The following is a 26,756-nucleotide window of genomic DNA, read 5'->3' as shown; positions in this document are numbered from 1 at the left end:
AAAATGCCGTCTCTGTATATATATGTATATAATCAAAGCTATGTTTGATATATAACTCGCAAATATCTTGTGATACAGCTAAAAAGGAGAATGTTTGTACATATATGTGGGATTGGATATCCATCCACCATATCTACATTTATATTAGCAGGAACTCTTTTTAAATTTAATTTCCATCTCGTTTCTCAATATAACACTGAGAATTCGTGTGTGCTACAATCCACAAATCCACATGAACCAAATCCTTGTTGTATATTATCATACGAAATGATACTATCTGAAAATGGAGCATATATACAAGCTAGAAACATGTATGATATATGTACGTACATATGCCTATATGCATAGACACCACACATATGTATGCTTTTACATAAGTCATTTTCATGTATGGTAATGTGAGATTGTTCCCTCGTTGAGGTATTACTCTGCACATCATTTTTTAATATATAACCTAATAGCTACGATATATGGTTACAAAGGAGTCTTTTCGTAAATACATTTTACCTTACATGTACCTTATACGATAATCATTTATTAGTGGAGAAATGAGACTTTGTCAAAGGCTCATCTGTAAATTAAGTTGAGTTAGACTTGAGGAAATAAACAAAAAAATTCGATCTGGTCGCCCATTTCCAATTATTTTTGTGGAATAAATTTCAATGCAATAATCTTAGCTACAACTCGTACTTCACATGAAAAAGCTCCAAAAGATTGTTTCTAAAACACCCAAAAATAATGGCATCCAATTAATGCGATAGCTTTGAAAATATGAAATTTTGATATCCTTAAAAAATCAAATTTAAATTTGTTTCTGGGGACTATTGTCTAGGGACCTGAACAATCTTGTAGCGCCATATTTTTTTCGAATAAAATTTTCCAATTTATGTCAGTGTTCATTTGAGTTCATTTTCATACAGTGTATTAGGTCCTGTATTTGACGTTTCGAAAATGAACCGCTCCAGTCTGGTTTATTTGACGCTGCCGTGTCAAAACAAATGAAGTAAAAGATTTCTGAAAATAATCTCTGAAAATCTTCGATCAAATGAAGTAATAGATCAGATAGTAAAACTGTTACTATGCTTGCCGTCTGTTACAGGTTAAAGGCCCTAAGAAGTTATTATTATCTGATTACTTGTTTTTGTCCCTTGAAGTGAAATGACTCAAACAAAATGAAACATTATTTTTACAAACATTTTTTAGAGCAAATAACTCTACGATTCATATGAACTCCATATGATATATTTAAACTGACCTAGTTTAAACATATGTTTACACTGACCTCGTAAAAAATTGCATTTATCATCGATTAAGGAAACGAGCTGAACGATTGCTAAAAACAAGAGTGACTAATCCTCTAAAATTGTTTACCTTCGCTTGATTCAGATACTTACCAATGGAAATGCCAAAGCTTACCAATGCTGAAAATGGCACTACTTGTGTAGCGATAGAGTCGTAGTCGAAGGTAGCGATAGAGTCGTAGCCGAGGTTGGTAAACACACAAGATTTGCCATTTCCAAGTTAAGTATTTACTAAAGAAACTTGAGGTAGAGTTTCACCACAGTGAAATAAAAGTAACTTTACATGATTCCTCGATCGATTAGGTTTTTAAATTGTGATACGTACATCAGTTTTCCTATTTTAGTTTATTTATCCGTACCCGTTGAGACATTTTTTTAGTCGAAGCTTCCGCGAACAAACTTTATTCTTGGACTAGTAGAAAATAGCTCGTTTTATACGTATTTCAATTCCTTATGGAGTAATACGAAGCATTGACAAGGTTCAATAATAGCTCGATCTTTCGAGAATTTTTGAATAAGGGAAAAAAAACACTTTACCTAATTTTCACTGTTCTTCGATTTTAAATGTGGTTTTCCAGCACATTCGCCCATTCTTCGGCACCTTGCACATACAAAAACTTTAAATAAATTGAATTTTTGCTTCCAGTGCTTTCTATTACTGCATAAATAACTGAAATACATTTCAAGTGAACTTTTAGAGGCAAACTTTTGAACTGATTTCCTCGATAGATATTTTCGTTTCAAAAATTCTGGCATCGGCGAAATTTGATGTAACAACAAAACTACATCTTAACGTTTTTTGTCAATTTTTTTATTGTTTGAATGTCGTATGGGGACCTCTAGATTGCGTGCAGAATAAAAACCTTTGCAGAAACATAAATGTATGCTCCTGGTTCCAGAATACAGCTACATACGACTACTTTATGTTCGACTAAAGAAAATCTCCTGTAAACTACGACTAAAAAAGTGAAAAATTGAGGTAACGTAGTGAAGTCGAAAAAATATCATATACTACGTACCTACATCTTTTCGCCGCAGGCGAATTTTTTGACTTTTTGTAAAAAATATTAAGTTGGAATAAGAAATGGTTCCGTGACGCAAACCGATTTAAACCGAATCGGTTGACCGGTTTTTGCCAATTTTGAGCATTGAGATACCGCTGTTTTTTCGCCGCTAAAAACCGATTTTACGGTTAAACTACTTTTCACTTATGTTACCTACTTGTATAATGAAAACATCGAAAACTTGTATACCATATTGAGAGGGATTCTTTTGAAAAACAGCCTACCGAAATCGGGCGTGTTTTCTAGTGGAACTTTTTATAGGTACCTAGAAAGGACTTCGACCCTAGAAGCCAAAACCACTATAAAAAAAAAAAATCGAAGCTTTTATGGCTGGTGAAAGCCGAAAATTTGAAATGTTTAAGTGCCCATATTTCATCGCATATGCATCCAAACCCCATAAGACCCTATTTGGCCCAAAAGCACATGAAATTACCTTTCAAATGATACCCCACACACCATGTACGGATCGTATAACTGGAGAAATATTGGTAAGAAAAGTGCAAGTTTTCGGTTGAAAACTTCAACTGCACATATTTCAGTGTGGATTAATTTTAAAACCAATGAGTCTCGATTCGGCTCAATAGTAGATGTGATTACCTTTCTAATGACACCCCATAAGACCATGAACGGCTCGTGTACCCGGAGAAATTTTGGTAAGAAAAGTGCAAGTTTTCGGATTTTGATCACCTTTCACAAGTCACAAAAGCTTCGAAGAATTTTTTTGAAAGTGGTTTTGGGTGTTAGGGTCGAAGTCCTTTCTAGGCACATAGAAAAAAGTCCACTGGAAAATGCGGCCGATTTCGGTAGGCTGTTTTTCAAAAGAATCCCTCTGAGTAATGGTGACGCAGGTCCTCTTGCCATAACAAAATAACTGAATAACATTCTGCATCTGTAAATTTTTAGCTATTTTCACGGCAGAGAAATATAAACCAAGCAAGAACTGTTCATTTTTGAAACATCAAAGAAGGGATCTAATACACCATATGAAAATAAACTCAAATGAACACTGACATAAATTGAATTAACTTTATTCGCAAAACATAAAGGCTACTAGATAATTCAGGTCCGTAGCCAAATCAAGCGCTCCTGCCTGGTTTACTTTACTCTGCCGTGCTATTTTGTAAGTAAATACACAAGCACTTGCGTCATTTTTTAACTCGACTGATTTGCCCACTGCACGCGTTTCACAATGGTTCGCCTTATCTCTTTCACCGGATGTTTTTATGATTCTCTGTTTTACACTCGACAATTTCTGATATTAAGGTGAAATCATATTTTTCAGTTTAGTTCAAGGTTGAGGTTTGTACAGAAAGCTACTAAAATCATGAAGACTTTTTTGCCATTAATAATATTAGCAGTTTACGTAAAACCTTCTAGTGAGTCTCATATTTTTGCAATTTTTTACAAAAGAATAAAAATAATTTATTCAGGAGGACGTTGTGTTGCTGAGGGTTATCGTGCTAAATGAAAAATGAAAAAACTGGTTTTTCTTTTTAACTGGCCAACGTTTCAGGTAAACAATGGCGCATAAAATTGTGATGATGGTCCAAGACCTAGTCCTTTGTGAATTTTCTTTTTCATGTCGAATAAAAGAGCCCTGAAGATGGTTCGATTCCAAACCGAAACGTTGGCTAGTTAAAAAGAAAAACCATTTTTTTTCAGTTTTCATTTGGCACGATAGCCAGGGCCTATTATTTGGGAATTAATTCAAAAAATTCACAAATATTCTCAAATATTCCCAAAAATTCCCAAATATTGAACTGAGTTGAAGAAGTCGTCTGTAGAGACGCAGATGTCTTTTCACTCAGGAACTACCCTTTAAATATTTGAACGATCAGTGGATATTATCCTCATAAACTTTTTAATACACAAAATGACCTGTTTTAAGCCGATGGAGGAACCACAAAAGATTTAAGTGTTAAGTGCAATGAAAATAACACTTTGTTCATCATAAGGAATATGCATTGACATTGCCTAATCACGTCAAGCACATTACGTCCGAGGTTCCAAATTTTTGCTTTGACTTCAAAAACCTTGTCATCTAAGTCCCTAAATTGATTTCTGATAAATTAATCTTGTTTTAGTCGGCCGTGATTCTAGAAAAGAGATGATCCAGTAGAGATGAGTCCGTAGAACGGCAATTATTTTCTATCGTATTCTCTTCTTCAAGTCTTCCGATATAAATACGCTTTGCTGCTTCGCGAATAGATGTCGTTCATGGCTTATAATTTGGTTATCGATTTTGGAAATATTTGAGAATATTTGGAAATATTTGGGAAATATTTGGGAATTTTTGGGAATATTTGGGAATTTTTGGGAATATTTGGGAATATTTGGAAATATTTGGGAATTTTTGGGAATTTTTGGGAATATTTGGGAATTTTTGGGAATATTTGGGAATTTTTGGGAAGTAGAAGATTGAAGAAATGTATACGATAGAAAATACCTGCTGTAATGTCGCTGGATATTCCTAAGTCACTCGTGAACAGCTACTCTTAGCTTTCTTTTGAATTTCGACTGACCGAAATCAGTCATTAAATGTCAGTGGCATATAGACACGATTCATAAAGCAGAATACTCACAATACAAAAAAAGAAACCTAACATTATCGTCGATAACCCTCAGCAACACAACGTCCTCCTGAATAAATTATCTGCAAAACTTCGTCGTACTTGGTGCCGTATGAAAAGGTGCCTGGAACAGTAGCTGCATTTACCTTTTTTATAAAGCTGCACCGATTTCTTTTGCATTAGGAATAACTTCTATGGACGTTCTACCGCTTCATCGATCAAACTTGCGCCTAATTTGTTTGTAGAATTGACGGATTCCTTCACTCCCCGAGCCCATACAGTATCATAGTTTTCTCGGTTATCGTCTCGAGTTTTTTTTTTCTTTTCTTTAAAGCTTGCATTTCTGCAGCTCGACTGTAGCTGCGACATTGGTTGTTGTTGTAATGATTTAGCTATAGCAGGTGGAGACATTGGCATACCATATCTAGTCCAAGTCAAAAAAAGAGCACGAAATTTTTTTTTGTGATGAAAATTTCGTTGTATTACCGTTCAGATACCGTTCTCTGACAGAGAAGATTATTAGTTAAATCCGCGCAGCGAAAATTTTTCGTTCTTTAGGTATGAGCTGCATCAAATTTACTAAAATAAGAAGAAGAGCTGAAAAAAAGATGACAAAGACGACGTTTTCTTCAGAAAAGTGATGTTCTTAGAATTTTTGTAAAAAAGAAGAACGAGATGAAAAAAGAGGACATGTCCTTTAAAAAGAGGACGAATGGGAACCCTAATCTATCTGTGTTCACACGCATTTCGTTGAACAGATCCTTGAAGATAAAAGCAAATCATTTTTTTTCTTTCTTTCAGATGGAGCATATTGCGGAAATGACTGGATCACGTATAAAGACGACCTATGTCTCAAAATATTTTTCAAACCTATGAGCTATAGCGAAGCAGCGAAATTTTGCTCCGATCAAAGTGACTTAATGTACAGTCCATCACTGATCCGAGTCAAACCATTGCAACTGTACAGTTATCTAGCTCAAATCGGCCAATTTACGAATAACAGCATCTGGATTGGACAAATAGATTCAAATGCGAATGCATGTTTGCAAATCGAACCACGCACCAGTACGTTGCAACGCGTTCATTGCTCGCAAATGAATTTACCATTGTGCCAGAAATCGCCAGACTGGACAACAGAAGATGTCATGCGAAAAATCACCATCAATCATAATAGCATTGTGGCTCTCAGCTCCAGTCTAGCTCCGATAGAAGCGGCTATTAAGAAAATGACAAACATTCAAGACAGCTTGGTCGCTCTCACCAGTAACCTCATTCCAGTTGGATTCATTTACATTCAGTACCGAAAACAAAGTAGTCCAACTGCATTGTGGCCGACGATGATATGGACCGACGTAACTAGTGAGTATGCTGGACAATTCTTTCGAGCTTTGGGTGGCGACTCTGCAGGATGGGATGAGGTGCAACAATCGTGTTCTCCGAGTATATCCAAGATAGACAACATAAGAAGCGATGTTTACGCTCATGCTATAACTTTGCCAACTAATGGTTATTCAGCTAGACTTTTTACTGGGAAATGGGAGCAAACGGGAACAGCAACTCAATTTCATGTAGCAGGCTGTGAGGTTCGACCAATCAACTCAGCTGTCAAAATTTGGAAACGAACCGGATAATTTGTGGCTCCTGATGTTCGCTAAATAAACAATTTTGCTTTTCTCATCAAGATGTGCCCCCAAATAATAAAATAAAAGTTAGAACGAACAAAATGATAATGAGTCTTTTCGCGACAGTAGCTTTTCGGTAATGAGCACATTTTAATTAATTGGTTATCTAAGAAGGAAACTGAAACTCAAACTTGATTCATAAAATGTTAAGAGGGATTCTTTTGAAAATCCACCTATCAAAATCGGACCCACTTCGTCTGGGATGGATATATACATGGTCTGAAAGGTCTTTGCCAGTAGACCTCAAAACAGGCCTCACACAGTCTCGAGCCACACCTGGTTGCTGGTGGAAGATCTCCGAAATTGGAAAAATAGTGTTTTTTATCCGAATTTTTTGGCCGTTATAAATGATCATTCGTGGGCTCGTTGGAAAGCTGAGCTTAAGTACTTTCGGGTCATGTCTAGTTTGATTAGATTCATTGATATATGTTTGCAAAAATTTGCAAGAAAAATTTTCAAAATCTGTGTGAACTTTAGACAGGTCTGGGCTGGTACTGGTACTGAACGTAGAATGATCTTACCATATGGTTTGCAATTTCAATATATAAACTAAAATCATTTTGTTAGTTTTTTCCCGAAAGTGCCCAGAATACATGCTGCATTCCCTCTCTGGATCGAGATTGATAATTTTTGCGATCTTTTTTCGCCAGTTTCCTTTATTACCATTCTCGTATCTGGACTCATAGGACCAGGCGTTTCAAATGCAAGAGGCATAAAATGATAATCTTTTTAGCCCCGTACGAAGTACTGGGGGCTTATAAGATTAATATGCCGTTTGTAACACGTCGAATTGGAAGCAGACAGTAAGGGCAAAGCTTTTGGTTATGTTCATAGATGACGAATCCGCAATAAAAAAAATGTCCGTCCGTCCGTCCGTGACCCCTCTAGCTTGAGCAAATCACAACTTTTTTTCAAAATTCTTTTTTTCCCCGATTGGTATCGACAAAAGTAAGGTCAAGTTCGAAAATGGGCATGGTAGGGTCGGCCCTTCCAGAGCTAGGGCCCTATAGGTGTTTTTCAGTCTTTCGACGATATCTACCGAAATACGCACGTAATAGCTGCTTGTGATATATCAAATGAAAGGTATTGACGAGTAGAACAAAGTTGCTGAACATTGTTTTTGTGTAGGATGCAACGCGAGCTTGTTGGGAGGGCTCAAAGGTCGTTACTCGGCCCTAAGTGTTTTTTCCACATAAATCGAGTAAATCTCATCCGATTTTGCCAGATTTAGTTTTTTATGGAAGGTAATTGAATACCGAAAAGAACGTGGCGAAAAAAGTTTCAAATTTGGGCCCTTGGACTAAGGCCGCTACTCGGCCCTAAGTGTTTTTTGCACATAAATCGAGTAAATCTCATCCGATTTTGCTAGATTTTGTTTTATTTGAGAGATAATTGAATACCGAATAGAATGATGGCAAAAAATGTTTCAAATTTGGGCCCTTGGACTAAGGCCGCTACTCGGCCCTAAGTGTTTTTTGCACATAAATCGAGTAGATCTCATCCGATTTTGCTAGATTTTGTTTCATTTGAGAGATAGTTGAATGCCGAATAGAATGATGGCAAAAAAAGTTTCAAATTTGGGCCCTTGGACTAAGGCCGCTACTCGGCCCTAAGTGTTTTTTGCACATAAATCGAGTAAATCTCATCCGATTTTGCTAGATTTAGTTTTTTATGGAAGGTAATTGAATACCGAAAAGAACGTGGCGAAAAAAGTTTAAAATTTGGGCCCTTGGACTAAGGCCGCTACTCGGCCCTAAGTGTTTTTTGCACATAAATCGAGTAAATCTCATCCGATTTTGCTAGATTTAGTTTTTTATGGAAGGTAATTGAATACCGAAAAGACCGTGGCGAAAAATTTTTCAAATTTGGGCCCTTGGACTAAGGCCGCTACTCGGCCCTAAGTGTTTTTTGCACATAAATCGAGTAAATCTCATCCGATTTTGCTAGTTTTTGTTTCATTTGAGAGATAATTGAATGCCGAATAGAATGATGGCAAAAAAAGTTTCAAATTTGCGCCCTTGGACTAAGGCCGCTACTCGGCCCTAAGTGCTTTTTGCACATAAATCGAGTAAATCTCAACCGATTTTGCTAGTTTTTGTTTTATTTGAGAGGTAATTGAATACCCAATGGAAAGTTGGCAAAAAAATTTGGGTTTATAAAATAATGTCGTAAATTGTTGGTTTTATTTGAGAGGTACTTCGTACGGGCTTTCGTAATTGCGCTATGCGCAATTTTAAAAATGAACACTTTCAGTAAATTTGACCATGCCCAACTTGACTTGCATTTTGGTAACAGACGCATTAGAGGGTTGTAGACGTATTAGGGTTCCGGGCGTATTACGGCTACGGACGTATTATGGTTACGGACGAAATAGGATTACGGATCGTACTGGGCTAAGTCGCAGCAAACGCTCCGACTGTTCTGATGCCTTGTTTTAATTCAATCAATGTAATGATTGCGTTTACGTCTTTCTGCTTCTTCGGAAACTGATCCAGCGGTTCTAGATGAATTATACAGATATGACGAGGTCAGTGCTGAATTCCAAAGAATCGCTTTTCCTCTACTCCATGGAATCAAAGACAGTCCGTCCGGGCTTTTACCATCGCATCATCTCGCGATAGACCAGGTGCTTTCAGAATGTTCGGAACTCTAGCAGACGACAATGCGCCTGACATGATTTGGTCAGCATGATGGGCGTAATGTCCACCAGCCTTCATATAAGACAAGCCATGGTGACCATTTACCTTTACCATCTCGTCACAAACGCATCGGTGTTTCTCTGCTTCCTAAACGTAAAGCTACCACAATTCTCTCTGCATTAGTGTCCAACAATAAACCTAGTTGGCTCGACGGTAATGCATGCAACCACTTTGAGGATTCGTTTTTTTTTATGCTAGCAGCCCCACACGGTCAACTTGACTTGAGTTCAATAATTCTTCGAATGCTACCTTCATGTTTGGAAGATCCCATTCATTTTATACTTTCTTTGCTTCACGAAACGACCGTTTCACCTATGAAAATAAAGTTGTCGTAGTTTTCAGTATAAACTAGTACTGCGTGACATGCTATATTGGTGTGAAGTATTATTAGGCACTCTATGTTTGTCGCGTAAGTAAAAGAGATTGATTTTTTATTCGTTGCACCTAATGAGCAGCCTTTGTTATGATATTTCAAATCAAGAAAGACTTGATCGAAACTGCAATTTAAGAGATTAAAGCTATTAAAAAATCAACTCCATTTCTCTCCCTGCCAATTAAACCAGCTTCCCGATACTTGTCAACCATAATTCGTAAAATAAAAAAAATCGTTCTTGCTCCTTCATAGCGGCTTTTTCAGATTTTGGGTTCTTAGGGATTATTTTTAAGAAAATAAAAAAAATTTAATGTCTGAGGCGAGATTTCGTCCTACTACAACGCACTTCAAGCAAAAGTGGTACTCTAAATTGGGTACTGAAACTTGACAGTGCTACATACAAAATTTTACACTGTAAAAAAATGGGGATATTTGGCAGATGTCATTAATAGAAGTGCGTTGCCTACTATTATCAGTGTGATGTTCTGAATTATGTTGTTCAATATCTGAATATGAATGCTTCAAACATTATAATCGTTGCAAGTAGCACGTAATGATTACAAGAAACATGTAATGATTCCAAGGAACATGCTGTGATTGCAGCGAACATAAATTGTTATAGTCAGATATTCTCAACAATTAAAAGCATAGTTCATTACGGTCAACTCATAATAGATGTCAGAGTTTCAGCTATGGTGGTTACCACAAACATCAGGTATGTTTGTGACAAAAATGTAGAGCGATAAGCCTGTATAAATATTTTTTGTCAACACCAACATGAAGAACCACAAACATTCTTAATTCTTAACACAATAATAATGACATGGCTGCTGGCTGTTGCAAACATGACATGTTTAGCACAATAAGACATAGAAAATTGGCATGATTGAACCCGGACAATAATTGTGTCAAACATAATATTTCGTTAGGTGTAGTATATCCCAAAGTTCATTTTCTAGAAAAGTTACGAAAATGTTTGAGAATTGAATTTTTAAGATTTTCGTAACCTTTTCGTAACTTTTGGTCGTAACATTTCGTTCGTAACTTTGTGAATTCGTAAAGTTACGAAAATACGGGAACTGGCGCCCAGTGCGACGATTCTCGTATTTTCCTATCTCCAAATATTCGTAACTTGACAGTTGCGTGTTTAAAATCCCATAAGAACTGTCAAGTTACGAACTCTTAAAGTTACGGCCAATACTGGCCCAGCATGAGAATCTACGCCGAGGCCTTAAACAATAAAAAACAACTTTTTGCAAAACGCTACCCATCCTAAACAGAGGGATTCTTCTGAAAAACAGCAGACCGAAATCGGACGCATTTTCCATTGGAATTTTTTATATGTGTAAGGTATTCGACCCCAGAACCCAAAACCACTTTCAAAAAAATTCTTCGAAGCTTGTGTGGCTGGTGTGAGGTGATCGAAAACCGAAAACTTTTCTTACAAAAATTTCTCCAATTACACGAGCCGTATAGGGTCGTGTGTGATGTCACTAGAAAGGTAATTGCATGTACTTCCGGGGCAAATAGGGTCTTATTGGGTTTAAAATTCATCCACACTGAGATATGTACAGTTGAAATTTTCAACCGAAAAAAGACTGAAAACTTACACTTTTCTTACAGAAATTTGTCGAGGTACACGAAACGTTTATGGTCGTGTGGGGTGTCATTAGAATGGTAAGTGCATGTACTTTCAGGGAAAGTATAGCTTACGGACGCTTACGGAAGTTTGGTTGCATCTGCGATTCAATATAAGCACTTAAACATTTCAAATTCTCATAATTCGTCGTAGATGCTTTCAAACCCCAATAAGACCCTATTTGCCCTGAAAGTACATGCTTTCTAATGACACCCCACACGACCATAAACGTTTCGTGTACCTCGACAAATTTCTGTAAGAAAAGTGTAAGTTTTCAGTCTTTAAAATTTCATCTGTACATATCTCAGTGTGGATGACTTTTAAACCCAATAAGAACCTATTTGCCCCGGAAGTACATGTAATTACCTTTCAAATGACACCCCACACGACCCTTTATGCCTCGTGTAACTGGAGAAATTTTTGGAAGAAAAGTGCAAGTTTTCGTTTTTTGATCACTTTTCACCAGCCACACAAGCTTCGAAGAATTGTTTTGAAAGTGGTTTTGGGATCTGGGGTCGAGTACCTTACTGGATACACATAAAAAATTACCCTGGAAAATGCGTCCGATTTAGGTCTTCTTTTTTTCAGAAGAATCCCTCACATAGAAATTCTAGTTGGTCCTAAAGAAGTACTGTAGCTATTTTGCTAACTAGTTAGTAAATGGGCTTGTTTTGCGCACTAGATGTGAGTTTGCCGATACGAGCAGAGCGAGCTCGGCAACACATCGTGTGCGCAAAGCCCCATTTACTAACGTGTTAGCAACAAGATTTTATCTACTGTTAGTTGAAATATTCATAATTTTCAAGCAAAACACATCAACACAAAAACCTGCTACACATGATCGTAGTAGGATTCTGTCAATGTTGTGCGCATAAGTTGCTATATTGGATATATGCATAAAGCATAAATATATAAACTTTATCTACTGTAAGTTGAAAAATAGCTATTTTCATAATAAGGTAGTAAATGGGATTGTTTTGCGCACTAGATGTGAGATTGCCGATACGAGCGAAGCGAGTTCGGCAACACATCGTGTGCGCAAAACCCCCATTTACTACCGTGTTAGGAACAAGGTTTTATCTCCTGTAATGTCATAATCACCATAAAAACCAAATTTAAAAAATCAAACTGAAACATAAACACGCCATGACGCCGTCACTCATTCATATTCCCCACAAATAAAACACACATCTAGTATACTGTCAAGAATTTGTCAATTTTCAGTGAATAAATGAGAAATTATCGAAGTTAGCCGTGCGCAAATGACCATTTATCGAAATTTTCAGTTAATAAACGTACGTTCTGTGAATGACGTGTTTAAATCTAGCCCATTTTGATTCTAAAAGTGACACTCAAATTGTGAATATTATGACATTACAGGAGATAAATTCATAATTTTCAGCATGAATCTAGTTAGCAAAGACAGTCAATTTACACACTAAAATTTCCGTGCGCATAAGCTTATATATTCAGTTATATGCTTTATGCATATAATCAATATAGCAACTTATGCGCACGCAATTGACAGAATCCTACTACGATCATGTGAAGCAGGATTTTGTGTTGATGTGTTTTGCTTGAAAATTATGAATATTTTAACTAACAGTATATAAAATCTTGTTGCTAACACGTTAGTAAATGGGGTTTTGCGCACACGATGTGTTGCCGAACTCGCTCCGTTCGTATCGGCAAACTCACATCTAGTGCGCAAAACAAGCCCATTTACTAACTAGTTAGCAAAATAGCTATATGCGCACGGAAATTTTAGTGAGTAAATTGACTGTCTTTGCAAACTAGATTCATGCTGAAAATTATGAATTTTTTTTCAACTTACAGTATATAAAATATGTTTGCTTTGCACCAGCTAATTATAATGATAGCAATCTTTTGAGGTGCGTCTCATTAGACAAACAGTATAGAAAGAATAGTAAAAACAAAAAAATTGTTGCATCGATTAAAAATCAATTAATATTCCTCTGTTGACTTTGTCTTTGAGTGCTATATTGGAAATTCTATTAACTATTTGACACGAAATTAAAATATGGAAGAAAAACTGAAATTGAATTAAAATCGTTGTTCATGTATCAATTACATTAGCTTCAATAAATACGTTGTTCCCATCGATACACTTCTATTATTTTATTTTATTTATTTATTGTATATATATATAGACGTGGTGCATAACTATGTACACTGCAGATATTCCAACGCTTTGTATAAATTATAAAATTTCTTAGAAATTCACAAAGAGTGTCCGTTCAAATTTAAATTATTGTAAAATATGGACAAGGTACGGCAGAAATACGTATAATGGAGAGGTGCAAATGTTAAGAGTAACCAAGCATTGATATCTCGTGAATCGATTATAAGTTTTTACCATACAATAAAAGAATATTGAGATATGCCTGGTGTATATAATACACACTTCGTAAAACTAAAAGTTTTTCTTTTTCATATTATTATTTCTGTGTTCTGGATAACCCATCCAATGGTATAGGTATATGGCACACCACATATATTTGAAAATATTATTGATTCTGATTCGGATGATAATAAAATATAGAAAATTATGTGTGAAATCTCTTAGAACTGTAGCAGTGTTTTAACAACGGGTGGTGTATGTGTTACAATGGTGCAGTTCGGTTTGGGTATTGAAATTATTTTTAGCCCCGTACGAAGTACTGGGGGCTTATAAGATTAATATGCCGTTTGTAACACGTCGAATTGGAAGCAGACAGTAAGGGCAAAGCATTTGGTTATGTTCATAGATGACGAATCCGCAATAAAAAAAATGTCCGTCCGTCCGTCCGTCCGTGACCCCTCTAGCTTGAGTAAATCACAACCTTTTTTCAAAATTCTTTTTTTTCCCGATTGGTATCGACAAAAGTAAGGTCAAGTTCGAAAATGGGCATGGTAGGGTCGGCCCCTCCAGAGCTAGGGCCCTATAGGTGTTTTTCAGTCTTTCGACGATATCTACCGAAATACGCACGCAATAGCTGCTTGTGATATATCAAATGAAAGGTATTGACGAGTAGAACAAAGTTGCTGAACATTGTTTTTGTGTAAGATGCAACGTGGGCTTGTTGGGAGGGCTCAAAGGTCGTTACTCGGCCCTAAGTGTTTTTTGCACATAAATCGAGTGAATCTCAACCGATTTTGCTAGTTTTTGTTTAATTTGAGAGATAATTGAATGCCGAATAGAATGATGGCAAAAAAGTTTCAAATTAGGGCCATTGGACTAAGGCCGCTACTCGGCCCTAAGTGTTTTTTGCACATAAATCGAGTAAATCTCATCCGATTTTGCTAGTTTTTGTTTCATTTGAGAGATAATTGAATGCCGAATAGAATGACGGCAAAAAAAGTTTCAAATTTGGGCCCTTGCACTAAGGCCGCTACTCGGCCCTAAGTGCTTTTTGCACATAAATCGAGTAAATCTCATCCGATTTTGCTAGTTTTTGTTTCATTTGAGAGGTAATTGAATACCCAATGGAAAGTTGGCAAAAAATTTTGGGTTTCTAAAATAATGTCGTAAATTGTTGGTTTTATTTGAGAGGTACTTCGTATGGGCTTTCGGAATTGCGCTATGCGCAATTTTAAAAATGAACACTTTCAGTAAATTTGACCATGCTGAACTTGACTTGCATTTTGGTAACAGACGCATTAGAGGGTTGTAGACGTATTAGGGTTCCGGGCTTATTAGGGCTACGGACGTATTATGGTTGCGGACGAAATAGGATTACGGGTTGTACGGGGCTAAGTCGCAGCAAACGCTCCGACTGTTCTGATGCCTTGTTTAGCTCATGAGTGGTGTCGGTTGGTTTTTTTTATAAAAATAAAATTAAGCTTTCGCGATGATAAAAAATCGCAAAGGGGCTTAGTGTGGCACCTAAACGACCGAATGACAATTAGATTTCAAGCCAAAATTTTACTGCAAGAATTTCATCCAAGTCAAGGGATCCAGCGTTTGATGTTTGACGGAATCGATAAACTTTAGGCAAAGTATAAGATATCAATTTGCGTTTGCTGCCAAACAGCACCAAGTCATCGACTATAGATATGTGTACGGCAACGGAAACCACATTTAAAAAGATCAAGTGTCTTGTACACATATACATTTTCCATTCAAATTTTCTTATTCATCCTCTTAAACCAACATCTCAACTGCGGAATTTTCATATGTATGGTAAAGAAGTATGGTATGTTTTCATAAAATATACTTATTCACGGTGTACGGTGAGATACATAGATTTTTGTGAGAAAAATTTCAATGCCGGTATTCACACTGCATAGTGGAGATTGAGCCTGATTCGATTTTTTTTCCTTCTTCCTTACTTCGTATCAAAGGCAAACAACATCACCAATTCGTATCAACAACTACGAGAATTTTTAGTCTTCCACATATAAAAGGATTGAGGCATTTGAATATGGTATAAAGAGGGGGTTTCGGATACAAACTGTATAGAAGATATTCCAGTCTGTATATAGGTCTGGTATCTTTGCTGTTACAGCAATTCAAAGGTAGTTGGTAATTTTATTTACTTGTTTTTTCTGGTTCTCATAAGCTGTACTCGAAGCTAATTTCTTGGTTCGATGCCATCGACTATCTAGATGAAATGCGCGTTAATATTGAATCGAAATACAAATATTGGAAAATTCCGGATGGATACAAGGGGAAATTTTGAATTAGAATGTGGAAAAACCTGAATTCATGGCTGGAGTTCTTTTGCGCAATGGCTCAACATTTCTGTTTTAAATCAATAATTTGAACACCAGAATTCAGTTATTATCAAGCAGATATGACAAGTCTCACTGCCTGTTTTGGACCTATTGTACACCATCTAAATATAGACTGTTTAAAAGAGTTGTTATTATCATTTAAGCCGAGTCTTCCACTCTACTCCTGCTCAACATCTTCTAAGTCTGCTGATTGTTAGGCGTACCTACCGAATCTACTAAAATTTATGAAAATATCGGCGATGGGTAGTGGAACATCTCTACATGGTCACAAACGATACTATCGTCTTAAAAACGACCCAATCGTTCATTTAAGATTTATCAGGTTGGGATGACTGGAAACAGAAACAGATCAAATGATCTTTTCTTTCTTCTCCCTTTCATCATGTAAATCATCTAGACCTTCCAGTTCGCGACAGGAATCTATTCACCGTAAAATGTACCAGTCAGGGAGTGTTGAACAACATGACTTCCAAGTGTCCTGCATCTCAGAATGTAATACTTTGGACATTCATAGATGAACGCCCGTTTCCTCCTCTAATCCTAGGGCTAATTTTTGGAACTTTTTCAGAATTTTTTAGAATTATAATTCCCAAGTTTAGACAGTGTCCGGTCAATTGCACCCTCCACCTTCCTCATGCGATTTCCGATCAGCGCCGTTTATTTGTGGAATTTACAAAATTCCAAATTTCATCAATTTCGTCAAAATTCATCAATTTCGTTAAATTTCAAATCGATCAATGTAAAGTAGCCCTTTGGTCCACTTTTTCTTGGGTACCATGCCGGAAGGAAGAGCTTCGTGTGCACTCCTCTATCATAGTCCTTCCGATGTTTTGTGAATTCAGTCCACACCCACTCTGCTGAAGGTCACAGATTTAACTACGATTCTCTTTAAATTTCAGGCACTAGAAGACATACAAATCGGTGATTTGTCGTTCAATTTTTCAATGTCACATTCGGGGATAGAAGAAACATTGAAAAACGGTAGAAGAGTTTTCAATACTTGTCAGTAAACAGAGAGGCAGACTTAGTTGACTCTAGATCTATAGTGAAGTTTCCGCACGTGGAAAATTTAATCGTGTGGCATTTCACTGCAAAAGTGTAATCTGCACTACAATCAAGTTTGAAACAAAAAAAAAATTAAAATCAATAAATTGAACAAATGGATACTATAGACTCACAGTTACGAGAATATTTGAAATCTATGCTTCTATAGCTGTCGACTAGCACTAGCGCCAAAATTCTTCAAAAACACAGCAATTACAAATACGCAGACAAAATTTCCATCATTTAGTTTTGTGGTGAACTCCTTAAATGAACTTTTCTAATGAGTCACCCCCCCATATTTCTCCCAATAAAAATTATCCCACATACCCCCCGAACGTCCGACAGAACTTCTTTTCTCTGCAGCAATTATACAAAGTGAGTTTCAGCTGTACGAACATTGCCCTCTTTTATCAACATTTCATATAGATGTAGCTAGACACACTCAACACACAATATTTTTCCGCATTTTCTTAACAACCACACCACATATCCACAGCAAGTACCATGAACAACACATACATATCGTATTGATTAAAGAATCTCAAATTGCATCTCACCCGACCATTAATTAATAAACTTTGTACCAGATGTAATTAAATGCCACCCAGTAATGTAGCCTTGTTCTGTTATTGAACCACCTACCCCCATCCAATTTCCACATTTTCGTTTCTTCCATCACCCAGAGATAATTTCTTAAGATTGTGAACTATATGAGTTTACATGTTTGTTTATGCTCGGTTTCTCGTCGCCGGTATGGTTGCATTATGGTGTGTGTGAGTGTGAAGTTTCTTTCATGTATAGGGTAGTCGCTCCACATGTAGCAGCTGATTTTACTGAGGGTTGAATTATGATACAAGTTTGGTCTAGGTGAGTTCGTCTGAAAGTGTATTTTTTGGCTACTGAGGAATGGCATTCATTCAGAGGTAATACAATGTCAAAACAGACCAGCCATCAAAAATGTTCATTTGAACCAACGGGACTCAGGACTCATCTTCAAGTTCGTAATATTTTTAACAATTTAAACAGTGGCAGCAGGTAAACACTTAGTACGTACGGACAGGGAGATCTCACACGAGTCATTGCAACTGACTACCAAATAGGAATTACATTTGATTCCAAATTACTGCATCCTTGGTGGGATTACTAGGATTTTTAGGATGCCCTGTCAATTCTTCATGGATGTAGTAAGTAGATGAAAAGGTTGCTACCTACCTTACCTAACTCTTTAATGCTTGGGAATTAATATGAGTCTTCACTTCGCAATCCGAAATAGTATTTGGTTCACCTAGGGAAAAAAAAGGTGGAAATATCATTTCGGGCCAGAGCGTAGCGAGGGCAACAAGTCATCCAAAAAAATGCAATTTTCAACTTATTTCCCAAGGTCAAGGTTTTTCACAGCAAAAGCTTTCGAAGTTTCAATGAGGTGAGAAAATAACTATTTTATCGCCTGCTTTGTAAAAAGGAATATTCACCGCCGTTAAATTGTTCCACTGTTTCTTAAAGACCATCGCTGTGATACAGAAACAGTCTCCTTATCAATTAACATTGGTTGGCCCGTAATAATGACGTATTTAATACGATATGCACAAAGACTCATCACAGTTTTCCACTTATTTAAGACGTCGACAATATAATGTGTGGTGTTGGTGTGTACCTCTATTTATATACGTGTACATACGAGATGTGTGGTATAACAAATTTAATTTACTAAGAAAAGTAATTAAAAAAGTTTACCACACGAATGCTATTCGTCATTGCCGTTAGACCAGCCAGCACTACCAGCTTATATAACACAAAACTCAGCTGAGTTATTCGGATATCTGTAGTTTAAGTGAATATATAAGAGAATGAGGAAAATTGTGTGTTAGTATTCGGGGTTCAAATGGAATAAAAGAGGAAAAGAATTCAAAGTAAGTTGAGCTATTGTTTCTGGTAAATGAATGGAAAATTAGTGGATAACTGAAGAGGGTTTCCGAATGTTATGTGCTGTGTCTCTGAAGATTTCCGCAACTCGCTCCAGACACATTTTTATCGAGGACTGCCATATGATTTCCGTAAATAATATTGAAAAATCCACACGCACAATTTCAATTGCCCAACCACCCAACCGACAATAACAAACATGACTCATACAATGCTCTATAAACACCTGCTCTAGATGTAGTAAAGTGCACTATACTCCAAAATAAACCCATTCACGAAAATACCGTCCGAGAAAGCACCGAAAAAGAAAATACCGAACAGATATTGTGCGTATGTCTACGTTTCTATTCGGCTGCACACACCATCTATTTGAGTAAGCACATGGTGGAATCTGACGCTTTTTCCATTGCACCATACACTCAAAAAGCCACAGCCATATACTCAACCATGGCCATAACATTACCCATATGATTGTACAATGTACATATATATCTACTCCCGTTCATAACATATCCCAACATGCTTTTTGCTTGCGTATATAATATGCGCTTGACCATCGTCCACCACGACAACATATCGTTGCCGTCATGCCACAAAATAGAATAGAAAATAATGCTCTTTGGCCGAAATTGATGAAAAATTTTTCCATTTCAGTTATTCTTTTCGCCTTCTATGCTTTGTGCTTTCTTTCACTGCGTTTTTCTTGTACCTTTTCCACACTGTGCTATCGATATTGTCCATTTGTATTGGTAATGTTGATACATGTGGTCAATTATGTTGGTATTACTTGCCCACATTGAATAAATTGTAAGAATGGAGTAGGACAGTCTGAGCAAACAGCTCGAGTTTGTTAGATAGTCGTGTGTTTTATTTTTGTTTTGATTGAAAGAAAAAAGAAGAAATTCGCGATTAGTGATATGTGTGCGACCGGTGATATTAAGTAGCGATGTTCACAACTTTAAGTTGAGTTATTGATGTTGATTTTGAATATAGTGGTGGGCCAGAAGTAATGAATTGATGATGCACATTGTTCTATAAAAGAAATTATGTGGAGAATATATTGCTAAATGAATTCTTTAAACGTATGACTCGGTATGCATGAGATGCTGTATGTGTACGAACACCTAATAGCCATATTAATGCGATTTTCATTGTTTGTTTTGTTGTTTTCGGTCTTATCGTTGAAATTCACTATCCATCCTCTCGGAGAAGACATTAGCCGTGAATATTTTCGTTCGTGGTAAAATTTTACTTTGACCGCATTTGTTACGAACGTTGTGAACATAACAAAACAACGAAACATATTTTTGTTGACTTTGTGTTATGGTTCCACTAACAATCGATCACGCTAATTTTTTGTTTTGTTAATAAAACCCAAATAAGCAAATCGATTATGGTTTTGTCCAAGTTTGAATTTCATGCTGGATAGTTCAAGTTCAACTGGCCATATTTTACACGGAACTATTATATATCTACCACGGACGGGTATAAAACTTCAGCATGGAAAATGCACTAATGTCGTAAATGAAACAAGCGATTGCCTGTCAATACACATTTTTGGGTAACATAAATCGTTAATTGTTAAATTTAAATTTCTAAAAAAAAAAAACATTTGGACAGGACTGGCAACGAAATCAAAAATCAGCAACAATAATATAGCCGACAATCGTCACATGTTTGAAAATCGAATGTTTCGTGCACAATTTTCCGTAAAGAAAAATATTAATTTTCTTTTCGAATCCCGTTGACGATTTTCACATATTCACATTTCTATAATTAAAATTGTGGCCTTATGATCGTCGTTATTAAAAACAATAAATTTTTTTTTAATTAAAAATTTCCATGGATGTCGTGAGTGTGTTATGGCAAATATAGTATAATAACGGTGTGTCTTTCAATGTTTATATTCTATCTATCTATATGTGCGGCTAAGTATATTATATATGTACATGTGGGAGCTGTGGAATTCCATATCTATGAGAGATATTCTGACAATATGTGTGTTTATGTCGTACGTTTTCTTGGAGCGCGGTGTTGAGACGTTTTTAATTAAATGCAGTGGAGAAGGTATGTACACAAATAATAATTGTTGTCTGTATGTTGGTGGAAAGGAATATTACTTTTTAAAGCTAGCTAGACTAAGCCGTGTGCTTCGGAAACTTTGTCATTTCGTTTTAAAGAGGACAAAAATTATGCCGAAATTTGATTTAGGCGGTTGTGTAAATTCGTTTCCATGGCAGAGGTAGTCGAGAGTACATAAATTTGAAAGTATTTGAATATAGCTCCACAGTATATAGAGTCTCAAGGTAATGCAAACCGTCAGCGGATCAGAGTTATTTTGGATCACAAATTTCATGTGAATTCATTTTTGTCTCGTTGCCATCATCATGTTTTCTTATGTCTAATGTTGTTGCACCTGCTAAGTTTGTATGGAATCGAACTCACCTCTCCACTAGCTGCCACTTGACGCAAACAAATTCAATATGTGTGCAACATAACGAATCTAGCCATAAAGAGCAATGAAAGTGTAAAACAGGTATGATCTATTGTCCGCCTGGAGGACATAAAAATTTGATTTTCGTACTTAAACGCACTCATTTTCATATTATTTTGACATAAAATGTGAGTTTGTTTAAGACGAATTTGCCGATCGACCATACCTGTTCTAGACTTTCATTGATAAAGAGTGCGTAACCAAAGTATATAAACACTGAACGTAATGCAAATTGATCCCTACTTTTAGATTCTTCGTTATGTTGCACACGAATTGGATTCGTATGCGTCAAGTTGTAGCTAGTGGTGAGGTGAGTTCGATTCCATACAGACTTAGCAGGTGCGCCAACATTAACCAAATGAAAGAAAACGAAAGAAAAGAGATGTTGGCAACATTACAAAAAACCTGAAAATTCACCTGAAAATTGGTCTCCAAAATAACTCTGATCCGCTGAGGGTTTGCATTACCTTCAGTGTTTATACACTTGATATAACTCAACAAACGAGAGCTTGTCTGTCAGCAACTTCCCACAATTCACATACTTCTAACATTAGTAGGTCAGGACAATTCCTCATTTTGGACGATCCGTAACAGTCGAGTAATTGTAATGGTTTTTAAGGTGAAGAATTTTGTACATTCGATGAATCACAACTCTCAACTATTTGTACCTGCCCAGGACTCACAATTAACGAATAGTTGTGACTCTTGCGGAAATGATTTCAACAGTTACTGTGCGCAGACCGTAGGAACCGTCCATAAATCCCAGATTCACTCTTTTCGAAATCTTTAGATCCCCTATCCATTTGTACTCACCTTTCCTGTACTTCGAAACACGCAAGTCCCACTTTCGTCGCACTTGAATCCCCCCTTCAAAGATGACAGGATTCATGGACAGTCCCGTATCTAAAGGATAATTGATTCGTGGCTAGCTGATGCCGACAATGCTTTGAAAGAAATGGAAATTTATGCATAATGAAACGTAGACCGTTGAATTCTCACCGCCTCAATAACATTAATTGAAGTTATTAAAATAAAATCAATCCGAACGCAAATGATGGTTATCGACCTATTCGAAGAACGCCACACCAACAACAACAACAACTACTACTACAACTATACAACAGAAAAAGCGTTCTCTTTCATTTCCAATTAACTTAATTAGCTTTTAATTGCAAAACCACATCACATATAAATAAATAAAATATATAATTAGACGAGGAAGAAGCGAAATAAAAATCATATCATGTTGGCGGAGGTAGTTTCTACCAACTCATGGTTCAAGAAAATAGTCGAACAAAGTTGTGGTTTTAATCGTACCAGCACGCTATACGATTTTACTGTTCGTATATATGGATGGATATATTAAGTAGTGCGGTAGAAAGAGCGAACTTATAATTAAACACCCACCTCACACTGTAAGCATTATTAGTAAAGAAAAAGCAAAACCTCTTCACTCACTGCATATATAAAACCATCCACCCAAACACCCTCTCTTATTACACACTGTAAGTAACTTACCAACTAATAGAGAACGTATGTGGATTCGTATGTATAATAATGAAACAAGGATATATGGATGAATCTAAAAATGTTGTATGTGTGTACTCAGGCTCATTAAGCAATCGATCGCATCGCCGTTGCTTTAATTAACTATATTCTTTCACAATTTCATTAATTTCCATTTAATATAATATTTTGCTGTTGGGTTTTTTATGGCACATAGGCAAGAAACGAAAGAAAAAAATGTTGTTAGACAATTACGCAACTGCGATGCATACCACCTAGCCGATAACCTTGTTACCTCATTATCACGTACAATTAAACACTACGAAACGGAGTAAGTAAAAAAATCGAACATTTTATCGATTGAAGCCGGATGAGTGACATTATGTTAGAACAACCGCGAAAATGCATTATAAATGGAATAAGCTTGCTGGTATCAGTCATTTTTCATTATATCTTCTTTGGAGATGCTTCCTTCCAACTCACTACAAGCGTGAGTGATCACAGTGTCAGCTGTCAAACAGAGTGCTATTTTGTATGAAATTTTCAGTCAACATTTTTTAAGGTGTCATTTGTATGACACACTGTCCACATTCAGTACTCTATTTAGAGTCCCGCCAAACAGTTAAATTAAGATACAACTTTTTCTCGAAATACTCTAATCGGTGCGGTTTATCTTCCAAAAAAAAATTGGTCTACATCAGCTAATAACAGGTTGGGTTTGACCTGAACCTGAAATCATCTAAACTCAAAAATGTTTTCCTAAAAATTCGTTAACCTAACTGACCTGACTACTTTATTTCAGATCAATTCATGTTTCAGGTTTTTCAGGTCAGATTTCAGATTGACCGAGCCCTAGTACATAAAAGCGTGGGAAAAATCGTTTTTGATCGTTTGAATAACTTCAGAAAGCTGTCGTTTTGCTCGTAATGTAATGTCTCCCATCTTCTCTGTAATGTAGTCCATCTTCTCCTTTTTCCTGTTTAGACTTGACAAAAGAAAATCTTGGAAGAACTTAATTGATGTACGGATGAAGTACGGATGAAAAATTACGCATTCTTCTCGGGGAGAAATAGCAAATTCCAGCTCGAGCGACTGTTGGAATATCCTATTAAACAAATAACCATTTCTCATGTCAGCTGTAACTCCTGAGGCCTTTGTTGTAAACAATTATGTAACCTCGGGATAAAGTTGGAAATTGCATTTTATTGGGTGAAATGAAATTTCCAACTTTTTTCCGAGGGTAACAATAGTCATTTATATGTTTGCGGGTTGAAAATCATTCTTTTCATTGAATTTCACTCTTGGCCTGAATATGTGAGATCCATTGAAAAACTTGGGAAAAAATTAAAAATCAAAATTTCCGTGGGTTTATTGACCTCGGCTTCGCCTTGGATCATTACAAATTTACAAGAAACCTTTAAATGTTATATAATAATTATATTCGTGGCTAGGCACAAAAAAATTGAAAAGTCAACTTTTCGTGTGATGTTTTTGATCTGAGGCGAAACCGAGGTCAATTGTCACCAGAAAACGTGACTTTTCATTTTATCCTGAATTTGGTAATGGATTTTACATGCTGTGATTTCCCAAACAAATTCTGTTGTTTTCCACAGTAAAGTAATTTTCGACCTTTTCTCGGGGAATCGAAAGCGTGTGAATAACTATTACTCGACACAGAATATGTTTTGCTTTGTTCAGGGACTATTCTCGAAAAATTATATCAGAAAACCTATGAAAAATTCCAGAAATCTATTGTGGGCAATTTCAGAAAACTTTTAAAGAAATTTTTGGGACACATCTGCGAGACCGATTTCTCAAAATATTCCCTGGCTGTATAATGTGCCCTTTAAACGAGTATACTTGATGCAAGTCATTCCAAATTAGTCTGAAACCAAATAAAATTGATAAAGAAGCGAACTTTTATGCTATTAAAATGAGATGCCATTGCATTGTGAATAATGCAAAAACTTTTCGAATAAATTTTATTTTAGCAAAAACATTTTCAAATTGAAAGAATTTGATTACTGCCAATGAAGTGCTTGTGTATGTACAACAAAACAACACAGCAACAACAACAGTAAAAATACAAATTTATATCCGCTCTAAATATGCTGCTCAATCAAATCATTTTGAGTAATTAGAGGAGACAATAAACACGAACAATAATTAATTAGTTAATTTGCCTAAGCCAACAATAGCAGAACGTCGTCGTTTAAAAATGTTTTGTTAATTAAAGCACAGACTTTAACAATTATGCATTTAAAATTGGTGGATAAATGTGACTTTTAAAATGTTTCCTAATTAACAGAAAAAATTAAGTTTAATTGTCGGAATAGTTGCATGTGTGTACGGATTTTGCTGTTGGCGGAAATCTATTTCTGAGCACTTCTTCGCTTCGTTTAATTTTTGAGTTTTATTACACATTTGCTTATCAACCACACCGTTTCTGAATCATTATGGTAATGACTGAACAGAATTACATCTCGTCAATTTGCATTGAATTGAAGAAGGTGGTTGGAATGGTCATATGAACCATATACAGATTGCATCAGGATGCTGACTGTGCCACCACATTTCGTAGTTAAAAAGACAGTTAGTGGTACACTTGCATGTTTCTTACACACATAAGAAGTAATACGGACGAGCATTCAATGCAAAAAGAAACGCTCCCTAAATGCTATATGCGACGTAAAGTATCCGTCGCGGCGTTATGGAGTGAGAAATGTGGATATGGTATAATAGCCCAGCCAGTGTAGAAGGGAAAAGAAAAACTTAGTTAATTAAGGCAGTACACACTACATGTGTATCATACAAAGTTGTGCCATATATGTATAATTAAAGCATTATATGGAATAGACGAGTTGAAAACGATCAATGCCTTAATGAGTTCAAACAATACATAAAGAAGCATATACTGTAGCTACACATGAAGTCGATTATGTAGCCGAACTACATGGTGAAACGTTTGGATATGGATGATGGGGAAGATGTTATTCATTTTCTTTTAAGTTACACACGTTGCAGTTGAATGTTTATGTTACATTTATACCGGGAGAAAATTTTGTGTTGTGGCAAATTTTCCGGCTTTCCCAATGATGTTAGTGTTACGTCTTCTTTTCCGTGAGCCAATACAAGGTAGGACGATATTTTGTTCACGCTTTTGACCCAATGGGACAAATGGTGAAAATGGAACTTCTAGTGTGTTTACCTCTCTTACATCTCGATCGGAAAATTTCAAACAAGAATGCCATTTGTCTCATTGCCAAAGTAAGGTATTTTAATCAAAAGCTTGAGTTTGACACCCGGGATAACTTTAAGTTAACTTTATCGTTAGCTGTTGAGTAAAACCATTCTTTTAAACTCGACACACAGTGACGAATCTCCTAGACTGAAAGTGTTTAAATGACTTGGAGCTTAACTGAACCTTAGTGATTTACTTATAGACCTAAGAACTTCAATTTTTATGAATTGAATGATATGACAGTCAAAAATGCATTATGTTCCCTTTATGGGAGGAAAACTTGACACCCTTAACGTTCGTTGGGTATGAGAAAGGAGCATAAGCATTTTACACTCGCCTCACCATGAAAACACTGAATATCACGCGCCAAAAGTTATCGTAAACCCCACTTTTTTAGTTCTCTCTCAGCAGACCTTGTAAACAGGTCTAGGGATCCAGGCGATGTTTTACTTAATGCTGGAATTTGTTTATGTTATTCGTCAA

General features: G+C 36.3%; 1 protein-coding gene across 1 annotated transcript; it reads left to right on the top strand.

Moving 5' to 3' along the window:
- Positions 1-3,665: 3,665 nt before the first annotated feature.
- Positions 3,666-6,654, top strand: LOC119085013. The gene is made up of 2 exons (XM_037195193.1): positions 3,666-3,741; positions 5,737-6,654. Exons 1-2 carry the CDS (start codon positions 3,690-3,692, stop codon positions 6,564-6,566), a joined length of 882 nt encoding a protein of 293 aa, XP_037051088.1. The 5' UTR covers positions 3,666-3,689; the 3' UTR covers positions 6,567-6,654.
- The last annotated feature ends 20,102 nt before the right edge of the window (positions 6,655-26,756 follow it).

This window comes from Bradysia coprophila, unplaced genomic scaffold, assembly GCF_014529535.1.
Source record: "Bradysia coprophila strain Holo2 unplaced genomic scaffold, BU_Bcop_v1 contig_94, whole genome shotgun sequence".
NCBI lineage: Eukaryota > Metazoa > Arthropoda > Insecta > Diptera > Sciaridae > Bradysia > Bradysia coprophila.
The sequence above is the reverse complement of the archived record's forward strand: the minus strand, read 5'-3'. Positions and strand labels throughout refer to the sequence as shown.

What these genes read in the sequence shown, in the direction of transcription:
- LOC119085013 (XM_037195193.1), top strand. Translation starts at nt 3,690, where the DNA reads ATGAAGACTTTTTTGCCATTAATAATATTAGCAGTTTACGTAAAACCT. An exon ending in AGTTTACGTAAAACCTTCTA is followed by an intron (nt 3,742 to 5,736) that starts GTGAGTCTCATA and finishes TCTTTCTTTCAG; the next exon opens with ATGGAGCATATTGCGGAAAT.